The following is a 14,113-nucleotide window of genomic DNA, read 5'->3' as shown; positions in this document are numbered from 1 at the left end:
GCTGCGCCCGCCCGCGACAACAGGAAAACGCGGCCTGGCATACAAGGTCCATGATGCTCCGCGATACCGAGCTCCTTTTTCTATGGGCGGCATAGGTGAAGGGCTTCATGGGATTCGTAGTACAAGACCCTCGCACCGCTGTGAGCCCTGCCCTGGAGAAAAGGAGTGATACCTTTCTCCTTCCTCAACTCCAGATTGTTGAACACTAATTTATCTCTCAAAAAATAGTGTATTAAAAAAAAAAAAAAAGGAACCCAGGTAGGGTCAATGTAAATAACGGATTTTTACTGAGCAGCTGGGCCTCGGCTACTACTCGGTGCGCATGCGCCTAGCCAGGGCGCCAGCCGGAGAACTGCGCCTGCGCGGACCCACCCCCTTGTGGTCCGGCTGCTGGAGGGCTGGCGCGCGCCAACCCCACTCGGGCACCGCCTGTTAGGTTTCCGCGGTCGAAGACTGCAACGTGGGCCCCCAAGAAGACATCGCCGAGAATCCAGAGGGGCCCTGTAGGCGGAGGTATGTCCAGGGCCTGGAAGCCAGACAAGCAGAGACGGACACCACCCCGAGCAATCTGCAAGGCGACAAGACAGGCCGCTCAGTGCGTGTCACGCGCACGGAACCCTCCTCTTCCCTGGGAGCCAGAGCTTTTCCCTGCCCACTATTCCGGGCACCAGAAGTGTTTCTGGGGGCCTCTGCTCCGGCCTCGTGACGTCTCATACCCAGCTCCATCTTCTCAAATCCCATCTTATTGTATCACTCTGACTTGTGACGGCCACCTACCTGGATGACATAGTCCTGGGCCGTGAGGTTAAACCAGACCCCCCCAAGGAGGAAGGAGATTGGAGGGAGCGTTGGGATTTCTGAGCACTGGATGAGGTACTGAAGAAGAAGAGGAACAAGTGGAATTAGGTACTCAGGGCCTTGTATGGTCAAGCTCTGCTGCCTTCTCTGGCCTTACCGGCTCTTCTGCCCTCATGTAATTATTGCTACTTCCTTTAGGCGCCCTTTTGATCAAACCTTTTACTCCATCTACTTGTAGATCAAAAACTGCTAGCCCAATGAGGCGCACTGAGCCCATGGTGTATCTAAGTTGTCTTACACTGTGTCAAAAATGTGTTGAAAATTATTTAACAACTGTACACCACGGTGGTACAGACTCCAAGTGATATCCTTGGAGTCTGCTGCTGTGCAACCTTAGACGAATTGCTGAATCTCTCTGTGCCCCGTTTCCAATTTGCAGGTGTAGTTGATGGTAATACTTCACAGAGATGTTGTGTAAGAAATAAATGAGTTTGGAAGACTGCCCGACACATAGTATCATTATTCACAAATCATGAGGTTTCAAATAATGTTTTCAGCTTTCTCCCAACAAAGCATAAGATCTGACTTTGCCTACATGGAAACATGGCTGGAACTGAGTGGCTGGGAGCTGCCCTTTTTAGATTGATGGGGCACCTGCTTTCTAGTTTGCCTCCAATCCCACCACTCCCAGCTACCTAAGAATACAATATTAGGCTACTGTAAATGACTACCAGGAAGTTTATCTTCCTTAAAAACCACTACTAATTGCCTTGTTGGGAAGGCAAGGAATGGTGAGAAGTTAATTTCCAGTGTACATCTCTCGAGAGATAACAGCATCACAGTATTATTCTAAGTACCTTAAGTGGGTTAATTGATTTAATCCTCACAACATACCTAAGAGGTGAGTTCTAGTGACCCTACTTCAGAGGTCAGGAAACTGAGGCCAAGGAACATTAAGTGACTTGTCTGAGACAGCACAGCTGTTAAGTGGCAGAGCTGGATCCCAACCAGGGTAACCGAGCCACTATGATCTACCTGGTTCCCTTGGCTCATTACAAGTCCAGGCTTTAGGCATTTGGCTCAGAATCCCCACAAACTGCATTTTCTCTACCCTCTTAGAAGTATCAAAGAACACAGAGAGCCACAGAAATTCTGACCTGGAAGGACCCTCCCCCCGCCCAGGAGCTGCAGGGCCTTGTAGATGTGAGTGAGCAGCTTTTATGTTGCGCTGTGGCCCCCTCCATGCTTGAAACTCTTTGCATGGCTTCTCTGAGCCTCCTTCACTTTCCAGGGGCTCCTCCCCTGCCTCTGGCTGCTCCTGCCCTGTCTCCACATCTACTCTACATGGATGTTCCCCAAGGCTGCTCCTGCAACCTCTTCTCCCATGGCAGAAGGGCTGTCTGAGGGCTGATGGCCCCTAAATATTCCTGAGCTTCCTCCACACCTTCCCAGACACCCCCAGGCTCCTTAGGCTTCTCACTCCCATCCAGCCCTGAATAAACATGCATCGCCATCTCCTCCTGTCCACAATCATGCAGCCGATGTCTAGGAGGTGTCCTTGCTGCCTCCCACTACGCCCCCCCCCCAGCCTGTCACTTATGATGGGCAGTGCCTTTTGCCCTGGGATACCTCTTAAGCACCTATTCCCACCCTCGGGCCCTAACATGGTGCCTAGTGTTTGCCATCAAAACTCCACCAGACACTGGGTCCTCACCTCCCCCAACAGCAAGGAGAATCCTCCAATGGCTGCATTCAGGGCCTGGATCTCTTCAGTGGGTCCTGTGATGAGGGATGTACCTGTGTCCAGGATGGCAGCACAGCCCTGGGCACAAAGAATCAGCCCAGTGCCCACCTTCACACTGTGAGGGGGCAAGGGGTTGACATTGAAGCCAGTGTCCTAGGAGTCTAGGCCCTCAGCCGTCCTTCCCTCAAATACAGGAGCCCTAGCCCTGTGCCTTCCTCCCTTAGACCCAGGAGTCTGGGCCCCCAGCTCCTTCTCCCTCAGACCCAGGAATCCAGGCCCCCAGCCCCTCCTCTCTCAGATCCACGAGTCTGGGCCCCCGGCCCCCTCCTCCCTCAGACCCAGGAGTCCGGGCCTCCAGCTCCTCCCAGGATACTGGAAATCAGGCTCTAGCCCATTCCTCCCAGACCTAGGTGGCCAGGTCCCTCACCGCTCCATGTGGATCTGCCAGTAGGCAGGGACCGTGACTGGCAAGAAAGTGAGGGGTGGGATATAGTGAGCTGGATCGGAGCCACCCAGGACCAGCTCTCCTCCATCCACTGCTTCAGGATCCCTGCAGAAGCAAAGTGCTTTCAGTGTCATGGGTATCTGCCTTGCCAGCCCCAGAAGGGGCCAAGGAAGGGAATTCCTGCCAATGCAAGGTCTCCAGGTTCTAGATGGGTAAGTGGGATGCAGGCAGGGTCTGATGTTGGGACTGGAAGCAAAGCAAGAATTGAAGAGAAATAGGACCGTTCTTGATGATGATCAGGACCGTAGGGTGCTGGGGGCTTCTGAAGTGAGGGTGGGACCTCTAGGTTTGGCTGTGGAAGGTGGAACACTTGGGGTGGAATTTAAGTGGAGCGTCGGGGTTTGTGAATTGGCTCTGGCCGGTGTGACTTGGGTAGAAGTGCAGTGGCTTCCTGGGTGCGTGGTGAGACTTTCTGAATTGTAACTCTCACAGTTCAGAGGTGGTAGACTTCCTAGTTGGTTGAGAGGGCAGGAGGGAGGGCGGTGATTTCTGGAAGCGTAGGAAGAGAGGATCTACCCAGCGGTAGATGGGGCTTCCTGAGTGGGTTGGACATCCGGGTAACTGAATAGGCATAGGATTTTATGCCTGTGGGGGATGGGCCTCCAGAAGAAAGGTGGGGACTTCCTGGGTGGTGGGTGGGGCTTTCTGAGCATGTGGTTGAGCTTCCTAACAGGTAGGTGGGACTTCTTGGGTTAAAATGGGTAACTTCTGGGGCACCTGGGTAGCTCAATTGGTTAAGCATCTGCCTTCAGCTCAGATCGTGATCCTGGGGTCCTGGGATTGAGCCCTACGTCAGGCTCTCTGCTCAGGGAGAGTTAGCTTCTCCATCTCCCTGCCTTCTGCTTGTGCTTTCTCTCGATCTCTTCCCCACTCTCTCTCAAATAAATAAATAAAATATTTTTAAAAATAAAATAAAATGCAATACTTCTGGAATGTATTCTTAAATGGCATTTGGACTTTATGGTGAAGAGGAGATTCCTAAGTTGAGTAGGTAGGGCATGAAGTTTCCTGGTTTGGGTTTGAAACATGGAGCATTTGAAATGATAGTGAGAGGGACTCCTGGGTGGCTCAGTGGTTGAGCATCTGCCTTTGGCTCAGGGCATGATCCCAGGGTCCTGGGATTGAGTTCCACATTGGGCTGCCTGCAGGAAGCCTGCTTCTCCCTCTGCCTGTGTCTTTGCCTCTCTCTCCATGTCTCATGAATATAAATAAATAAATATAAATATAAATATAAATATAAATATAAAAGAAATGATGGTGTGTCTTCAGAAGGTCTTAAGTTTGCTTGGTGAGTGGGATTTTTGAACAAATGTTACTTATATTGGGTAGGTGACTTGGTGAGTGGAGGATGAGACTTCCTTTATTGGGTAAGGGACTTTCTGAAAATAGACAACCCTACTTCTGGGGGCTAGGACTCATAGGAAGGTGACCCTTCCCCTTTACCTGTTGAGATAGAAGGAGAAGACAGGCTTATCCAGTAGCCCCTGGTCCACCAGTAAATCCAGCGGGGGCTGAACTCCTCCCACAGCCAGAATGGGGAAACCGAGGCCCAGTATTCCATCGAAGTGGGCTAAAGTGAAGACCAGGCTGGGCTCCCACAGCGCCTCTCCAAAAATCACTGATGCACTCTTAACTCCTCCAATCTAAGGACAGATTCACATGGGCAAATTACTTCTTGGAAGACATAACCCTGAGATCTTCCAAACCAAGGCATGAATCTGGAGACATCTGAAAACAACTCCGACTGTCTAGAAAGCTTTGCTTCCCTACTTAGGAAGCCCACTCCTTTAACCAGAAAGCCCCACCCCCACTTCAGAAGCCCCGCCCCCCACTTCAGAAGCTTCATCTATTTGCCTAGGTAGCTCCACCTCCTAAACCACTTCCCTAAGCCAGATCATATTAGTCTGGCTAATATTAGATCATATTAGAAACATTAGGGTTCTCCCAGGCTCAAGTCTTCCTGGGGTCAATGGTCACGCACAGTCAGCTTGTCCTCACTCAGGATGCCATCTAGCCTCCCAGTTCCATATTGAATGGCAAACTTGGTCCCATTGGGTTGGAATGAGCTGGAGGCTTTGGAGTTGTAGCGGTGGTGGAACCCTAGGACAGAAGATCAGGGCAGTGTCACTGGGGAAAGGGAATCTCCCCAACACCTCCTGCCTTGGTGAACTTGTCACCTGTGAGGGCATGTCAGAATAGAACAGTGCCTCAGATATCCTTGGCAAGCCAAGAACCAGCCTCCTCCCCTTCTCCCATCACCCCTGTTCAGCCTTATTCTCCCCCATGAAAGCTCACAGCAGGGCAGACTGAAGAAGTGGCATCTTATGGATGGGACCCAGAGATTGGAGGAGCCAGTGTCAAAGATGACAGAGAAGTTTTGCGGGGGTGTTCCCAGTCCAATTTCCCCGTAATACTGGACCTGATGGCAAAACGGGAGAGAAGGAAAATGAAGAGCTTGACTTCTTAAGCGCGGAGAAGGGGAGGGACTCTTTGGGACTGTGACTCACATTCATGTAGTTAGAGAGAGGTACAAAGACAGGCTTGTCCCCAGAGGATGGGAACCCCAAACTGGGGGGCACTGTTGGCTTCCCCCATCCCCTCAGTGAGTTCAGGGTCTTGAGTCCAGGGTAGACTCGGCGGAGAGGGATCCTGTAGGAGAGAATACTGACAGTTAGGAAACTACTCTTCCTGGAGACCATGTATAACAGAATTTCCCAAATAGGATGTAATGACAAAGCAAATGTCTCTATGGCCCTACAGTAACTGTCATTACCAGAAACCCTACAATAACAGCCTCCCAGGAAAACTAACCAAACATATCAAACCAAGGTGACAAATTTCCCCCAAAGACTCTACAAGAGTGAGCCATCCCAAACAGACCTTCCCCAAAAGTTTTCAATAAGAGACTTCTAATTAAAATAAGTCATTCTCAGGAAACGGGTATTCACAAAGGTTCTCAAAGACCCTAAACATAAAACTAGCCTTTGTAAAGATCCTGGCATGCTTCACATCATGATGCTGAAGACTATTTCCCTCACTATTCGTGGGGGAGGAGAGTACAAGCTTCAAATCCCAATTTCACTCTTCACACTAAACTACATTCCAGATAATCAAAGACCTAAGGTGAAACGTAATATCATAATATTGCAAGAGCACTAGAACGAAGTAAAATGTTTCAGTAACTCTGGCTTTTCAAAGTATGATAAGAAGATCAGAAATCACTGGGGATTTCTGATCCCCACCTGGGTGGCTCAGCAGTTGAACGCCTGCCTTTGGGCCAGGGTGTGATCCTAGAGTCCCAGGATCAAGTCCCACGTCGGGCTCCCTGCATGGAACGTGCTTCTCTCTCTGCTTATGTCTCTGCCTCTCTTTCTGTGTGTCTCTCATGAATAAATAAATAAAATCTTTAAAAAGAAAGAAAAAAATCACTGGGGAGAATATTGATGAATGGGACTCCAAAATTTTATTTATTTTTTAAAGATTATTCATTTATTCATGAGAGACACAGAGACAGAGAGGCAGAGACACAGGCAGAGAGAGAAGCAGGCTCCATGCAGGGAGCCCGACATGGGACTTGATCCCGGGTCTCTAGGATCATGCTCTGGGCTGAAGGCGGTGCTAAACCACTGGGCCACCCAAGCTGCCCGGAACTCTAAAATTTTAAACCTTTGTACTTCCTTCCCCCAACACACAAAGCTGTTAAAAAAAAAAAGTTTTTAAAAATCAAGGGGAAATAATTACAAGTTATATGTCAAAGAGTTAATATCTCTAATATGCAAAGAGTTCTTTTTTTATTTATTTTTATTTTTTTTTTATTTATGATAGTCACACACACACACACACACAGAGAGAGAGAGAGAGAGAGGCAGAGGGAGAAGCAGGCTCCATGCACCGGGAGCCCGACGTGGGACTCGATCCAGGGTCTCCAGGATCGCGCCCCGGGCCAAAGGCAGGCGCCAAACCGCTGCGCCAAACCGCTGCGCCACCCAGGGATCCCCAAAGAGTTCTTATAAACAAATAAGAATAAGATAAACCACCCAGCATTGGGAGACAATTCTCCATGCTTCTCTCACATTTTCACAGAGGGACTGACTACCTTTGCCAAAGATTTCGTTTAATGAACAGCCTTGGGAGAGAGAGTGTCTCCCTTTGGGGCAAAAAGCAAACAGGTTTATAATCCATTATAAAAGGTTCAGGGTCCCTAAACTTAGGGTTCCTCTCCTGTATTGCACCTCACTGCATGTGCAAGTCAAAACAAGCCCTCTTCATCTCACCCTGTGGGTACTGGGGCTCAGAGAACTGATGCCCTGGCTACTACTGTTGCCAGGAGTAATAACCTGTCCTTGTCTCTGACCTAGGAGTCTTATGCCTTCTATGAGCAGCCATGAAACTGTGGCAAGCTAACTTCACAGTTCTTGACATTTGGTAGGAAAACAGGCAAAGGACATAAACCGGTAATTTGCAAAAGAAATCAAACCAATTTCTAAACAATTAACATCTTTTTATGTTAGATGTTGAACCCCAATTGTCATCAAAGGAATATAAATGACAAGAATCAGAAACCTTTTTTTGAACCTGCAAATTGGCAAAGAATTAAGAATACTCACTGTTGGCTAGAAGCTTAGATTGATATAAAACTCTCTGGAGGAGGATTGGGCAAATATATATCGTAGGGTTTAAAATTGTACACACCTCTTAACCCAACTTAATTTCAGTGAATTCCATCTACAGGAGATCACTGGACAAGTGCACAAATATGTTTATGAGGATTTATCTAATTTTGAAAACTGGAGATGGGGCACCTGGGTGGCTTAGTGGTTGAGCATCTGCCTTTGGCTCAGGTCATGATCCTGGGGTCCTGGGATCGAGTCCCACATCGAGCTCCCTGCAGGGAGCCTGCTTCTCCCTCTGCCTTTGTCTCTGCCTCTCTCTCTCTGTCTCATGAATAAATAAATAAAGTCTTAACAAAAAAAGAAAACTGGAGATCAACTAGGTAGGACTTGGCTCTGTGATGGAACACGCATAGAATGGAGTCCATTCAATCACTAGAAAGGAGAAAGGAGATCTTTATGCCAGTGGTTCTCAAACTAGCAGGAAGAGGAATCACCTAGAGCAATGAGCAAAGTTTTTTGTAAAAGCTTTGCCTGCTGTTTGTCTCTGTTGAAACTGCTCTACTCTTACTAGTATAGCACAAAGGCAGTCCTAGACAACATGTCTGGGTTTTGTCAAATTCCATTTGCAAAACAAAGACAAAAGCAAAACAAAAAACAAAAAAACAGGTGGCAGGATGAATTTGGCTGTGGAGCTTGGTGTTTGCCAACTCCTGACCTAGAGTTGAAATTCAGAGCTTGTAGTTTCTGATTGACTAGGTCTGAGGTAGAGCCTGAGAATTTGCATTTCTAACAGGTTCCTGGGTCATGTGGATGCTGTTGGTTCTGAAATAACTCAGAGAACCACTGCCCTTTGCCCTGGCTTGGGAAATGGTTGTGATTTATTAGGTTCAAAAAGCAGTTTAGCAAACATCCTGTGCAGTAATATTTTTGTACCTTCTTATTGTCATTCCTGAGAGCCCTGCTCCCTCCCTCACATCTTTGCCACACACTCCCCTGCCCCCGTTGCCATGACCAATCATTGAGAGGCTCAAGAATGTCAAGTGGAGAAAATGTTTCCTGGAAGAGGACCCTCCTTCTCCCCATCAAGAGTTCCAGGAGATGGGAGAACAAAGGAGAGGAAGTGAGAGGTGGGGGAGAGCATCAGGCCAGGGGAGTGGGGAGGTCACTGGGGCCCCCAAAACTGGACTTCCTGAGACCTAACCAGTTTGGAAGATGTGAATCTGGGGGAGTCACAGCTCTGAGTCTCCAAGATCTTGTTGGGCTAGGGGTGTGGGGAGTTGTATGTCTGGAGACCCCAGGACCAGTTCATCAGAGCTCAGGGTGGCATCTGGAGGGTGCTCCCAAAAACTTGTCAGGAGAGGCGAGAGAATGGGGAGTCCCCCAGTTGAAGGTCTCAGAGTTGGAAGACCTCGGACTGAAAGGGTTTCCCTAAGGTTTCGCTCTTAGGTCATATGGGGTAGAAGCCCCGCGGGGATGAGAGCCCCTGTTTGGAGATCTGCAAACCCAAGAGATAGGAGTCATGGGTCTTGGGGTGCCAGGTTTAGGAGCCAGTGAACTGGGTCTGGGGGTCCCAGACTTAAATGGCGAGAAGGGAGAGTCTGTCCTGGATTTGGGGTGGTGATAGGGTCCCCAGTACCGGATCAGCGAGGCCCGGGCAGGCTCCACGATCAGCGGCAGTGGCAGCAGCGGCAGCAGCAGCGCTAGCGGCAACATCTTTAGGGACCCGATGTAGACGCTTCGGTTCTTTCCCCAGAGACTCCACCCTGTGCACCGCCCACCTCCGGGGTCCGGAGGCGAGGTGACCAAGAAGTGAAGTCTCTTAGCGGGTGAGGGAGGACGGAGTGGAGGGAGGGTGCGGTCAGAAAGCGGCAGGTGTTTTTGGAGGGATGTGTGGAGTAGTTTTGTAGGGTCGCCAGAAGGGTCAGCTGGTGTCGTGGGCTCGCCTCCATCGCAACTCCAAGTGGCGGGGGAGGGGAGGTCTCCTGCGGCCCCACCCCCACCCTCCCTCAATCCTTCAGGTACTGTCGCTTTTATTTGTGACTTTCATTTCACTTCACTTTTCTGAGACTCATTAACCACAAGAGTTTTCTTGGGCAAGCGAAGAGATGGGCGGGCTTTGTGAAGAAGATGGATCTGGAGGGAAGGGGAAGAGGGTTAGACTAGAGGCGCTCTGTCTCATAAATGGGACCCCCAACTCTTAAGAGGTTTATTTGGAAAATTCTGAAACACACACCAATTAAAGTAGCCCATAGCCCCATCGCCATCGAAAGAGCATCAAAATAATTGGCAGTGTCTTTATCTCTGGGCCTACCCCCTTTTTCATTAACTAAATTTCCCAAATATTAAATGAGAAAAATCTGGTTAGGGACGCCTGGGTGGCTCAGCGGTTGAGTGTCTGCCTTTGGCTCAGGGCGTGATCCCGGAGTCCCGGGATCGGTCCCACATCTGGCTCCCTGCATGGAGCCTGCTTCTCCCTCTGCCTGTCTATCTGTCTGTCTGTCTGTCTGTCTCTCTCTCTCTCTGCATCTCTCATGAATAAATAAATAAAATCTTAAAAAAAAAGAAAAAGAAAAATCTGGTTAAAAGGCAGATTCCTTGGCAAAACGCACCTCCCCCCACCTCATTCCCCCCTTCCCCCCCCCATCCCCTCCCAGGGATCCTGATTCCAAAGACATAGAGCCCAAGAACCTGCATTTTTTCTTAAGATTATATTTTTAAAGATTTTCTTTATTTATTCATAAGAGACACAGAGAGAGGCAGAGACATAGGCAGAGGGAGAAGCAGGCTCCTCAGAGGGGGACTCGATCCTGGAAACCCAGGATCACACCCTGAGCCAAAGGCAGAGATGCTCAACCACTGAGCCACCCAGGTGCCCAAGAACCTACATTTTTAAACAAGCCCACTGATCAGGGAGCTGCAGGCCTTTCTAAGAAACTATTTGACGTGTTGGTTTTCTAACTTAGATTTACATATCAATATCAGCTGGCATGATTATTAAAGTAAGTAAAAGACTTTACTTATTGATCAGTAAGGTTTCTTTGTCTTCAGTTAACCATATATCTTAAGAAAAATTTAGATGTAAAAAAAAAGAAAAATTTAGATGTAACTTACATATAGTAAAATGCACAAATTTTAAGTGCATGGCACTATGGCTTTGTTTATTTTCCCTGACAAATTATTATGAAAGATTTTTCAAGTGGATAGCAAAGTTGAAAGAATTGTAGGCCGAACCCCATTACATACCACCTCGGTTCTACAGTTCACTATTTTGCTGCATTTCCTCTGTTACACACATATCCAGCTGTCCATTCCTCTATTCACCCAACAACCCATCTATATTCATTATGTGTATTTCAAATAAGTTGCAGGGATCCCTGAGTGGTGCAGCGGTTTGGCACCTGCCTTTGGCTCAGGGCGCGATCCTGGAGACCCGGGATCGAATCCCATATCGGGCTCCCGGTGCATGGAGCCTGCTTCTCCCTCTGCCTATGTCTCTGCCTCTCTCTCTCTCTCTCTCTGTGACTATCATAAATAAATAAATTTTAAAAAAATTTAAAAAATTCAAATAAGTTGCAGACATTATATTCCTTACCCCTTAAGACTTAGCATTTACATCGCCAGCTTGATGGATTTTTGCATATGTATATGTGCTGGTAAATACCACCCAGATCAAGATATAAAACATTTCCAGTTCCCCAGAGTGAGAAGGTTCTTTCTCCCTCTCTTCCATTGTGTGCCCCAAAAAGTAACTAATACTCTGACCTCTATGACCACAAGTTATTTTTGCCTGGTTTTGAATGTTACATAAAATGAAGCACATGAATTTTTCCTTTGTGTCTGGTTTTAGTACTCAATTTTATGTCTTTGGATATATTTATTTTTATAACGACTTTATTTATTTATTTGAGAGACAGAGAGAGAGAGACAGAAAGAGAGCAGCAGAGGGAGAGGGAGAAGCAGGCTCCCCAATGAACAGGGAGCCAGACTTGGGTCTTGATTCTAGGACCCTGGGATCCCAGGAACTTGAGATCATGACCTGAGCCAAGGTAGACACTTTAAGCAACTGAGCCACCCAGGTGCTCCTTTGTGTATTTTAAAAAACTAGATGGGGCACCTGGCTGGCTCACTCAGTAGAACATGTAACTCTGGATTTCGGGGTTGTAAGTTTGAGCTCCATGTGAGGTATGGAGATTACTTAAAAAGTAAAATCTTAGGGACGCCTGGGTGGCTCAGCAGTTGAACATCTGCCTTTCGCCCAGGGTGTGACCCTGGAATCCTGGGATGGAGTCCCACATTGGGCTCCCTGCAGGGAGCTTGCTTCTCCCTCTGCCTGTGTCTCTGCCTCTCTCTGTGTGTCTCTCGTGAATAAATAAATAGAATCCTAAAAAATGAAATATAATCAACAGCTACATTGTATTCCAGGGGCACCTGGCTGGCTCCGTAGGAAGAACCTGGGACTCTTGATCTCAGGGTGATGAGTTAAAGCCCCATGTTGGGAATAGAGATTACTAAGATAAATAAATAAACAGACTTTAAACAAAACAAAACAAAACACAGCTACACAGTATCCCAGGGTATAAATGTAACACTATATATCCCATGCCCTACGTCAGTCCTTCTCCTTTTCAACATTATAAACAAGGTAGCAGTCATCTTTTATATATGTATTTTTCTGTGTACTAGTTCCAGGACATATCTGCATGATAAATTCTGATTTTTTAAGTGATCTCTACACCCAAGGTGGGCCTTAAGTTCATGACCCCAGAATCAAGAATCCTTTGCTCTACCCACTGAGCCAGGCAGGTACCCATGCATGACTATTTCTAGAACCATAATTGCTCCAGCAATGACCAGATCATCTAAATTATAGATCTGAATACATATTGCTTTTTACTCCCCAGAGTACTTGTAGTGATGTAGGCTTCCAATAGCAGGGGTGTGTGTGTGATAATAACCCCAATTTCCCCACAGCCTTGCCAAGCCTACATGTTATCTGATACGTAAAGAAAAAAAAATTCTTCCATTGTTCTTGAAGCATTCATTCCTTGACTATTAATGCTGTTGAGTATTTTCCTTTCTCTTTTTTTCTTGCTCTTTTTATTTCTTCCTTCAGAAATTTCTTTTATCTCTTGCACACAAGTGTATCAACATGTGCAGCCACACACACAGGTGAACACACTTCAAGACTCTTTAAAAACTCAAATAATTCTGTAAGACTTATTATGACAAGTCCTGCCCCACTCTTTCTCCCATTTTTTTCCTCCCAAGGGACAAACACTTTCATTTGTTTTAGTGAATAAATTTGGTATTGTTTCCACGTCTCTAAGTAGCACGTTTATATCACTACTTATTGCTTTGTCGGTTTTAGACATTATCTATCAGCACAGAAGTTCTGCAGATTCAGAAATTCAGGATTCAGCTGTCTTTCCTCCCTCTACCCACACTTCTTTTTTTTTTTTAAGATTTTATTTATTTATTCATGAGAGACACAGAGAAAGGCAGAGACATAGACAGAGGGAGGAGCAGGCTCCCTGTGGAGGGAGGCCCATGCGGGACTCAATTCCAGGACCCCAAGATCATGACCTGAGCTGAAGGCAGACCTGAGCCCAAGGCAGACACTCAACCACTGAGCCACCCAGGCGCCCCCCTCTACCTACACTTCTTATACACACTCTCCCTATTCCTGTTTAATATGCTCATGGAATCATTTTGGTTAGGTCACTCAGCATTGGGGCTCCTGAGTTGAGTTACAAGGGGGGTGGGTTAGGGGGAACTCAGGCAGGAGAAGCAGGTCTACAATCCCCAAGTTTCAGGAAGTATTCTCTACAGCACCATGAGCACATGTGGGCGTTTGGGGAAGGGGAATCCTGAAGGAACCATGAGTGGCTCAAGAGCTCTACAAATAATGATGCAAGAGAGAGAAGGAAACATTACAAGAGGCCAAGTTTGGAGTAGGGAGAAGGATTCAGTAACTAAATGGAGGGGTTGGTCCCCTTAAGCACTGTCCAAACATGGTTGTGGGAGGGGCAGCGGTGCACAAGGACCTCTGCAGGTGAGCTAGCAGTGTCCCTGGGGTAAGCACAGGGAAGGTTTCTTCTGGTGCCCCCCCCCTTTTTTTTTCAGCAAAAGGAGAAGTGAGAATGAAGAGGGGGGTGCTGGAGATTTTCAGAGAGGTGAGAATAGGACTTCTTAGAGAATGGAGAACAGAACCGGAGAGGCCTTTTAGGCTGGTTCTGAATGTTCCCTTGAGGTTTGGTGTCAGTGCAGCTGAGGTGTGTCTTCTGGCAAGCTCTGCTGGGGGGTGGGGGGAGTAGGCACAAAAAAGGCAGAGTCCATTTTAACCAGGCTTGAGGTTTGGCCAGGCAAGTGTGACCCAGGGAGAAAGAGCAAGGAAGTTGATGTAATGTGTGCAAGGACAGAACTGTGGAGTGTCTGGGGGGCTCAGTTGGTGAA

At 47.7% G+C, this 14,113-nt stretch overlaps 1 protein-coding gene across 1 annotated transcript; it reads right to left on the bottom strand.

Moving 5' to 3' along the window:
* Positions 1-264: 264 nt before the first annotated feature.
* On the bottom strand, positions 265-9,600 carry NAPSA (napsin A aspartic peptidase). Its single transcript, XM_055309585.1, has 9 exons — positions 9,297-9,600; positions 5,555-5,696; positions 5,343-5,466; positions 5,029-5,147; positions 4,491-4,690; positions 2,970-3,092; positions 2,513-2,657; positions 778-876; positions 265-568 (listed from the first exon to the last, which is right to left on the bottom strand). The coding sequence occupies exons 1-9, from the start codon at positions 9,371-9,373 to the stop codon at positions 329-331; spliced, it is 1,269 nt and encodes a 422-aa protein (XP_055165560.1). The 5' UTR covers positions 9,374-9,600; the 3' UTR covers positions 265-328.
* Between the last annotated feature and the right edge of the window lie 4,513 nt (positions 9,601-14,113).

Source organism: Nyctereutes procyonoides, unplaced genomic scaffold, assembly GCF_905146905.1.
Source record: "Nyctereutes procyonoides isolate TBG_1078 unplaced genomic scaffold, NYPRO_anot_genome, whole genome shotgun sequence".
Classification (NCBI taxonomy): domain Eukaryota; kingdom Metazoa; phylum Chordata; class Mammalia; order Carnivora; family Canidae; genus Nyctereutes; species Nyctereutes procyonoides.
Note: the sequence above shows the minus strand (reverse complement) of the source record. Positions and strands in the feature narration are given on the sequence as shown.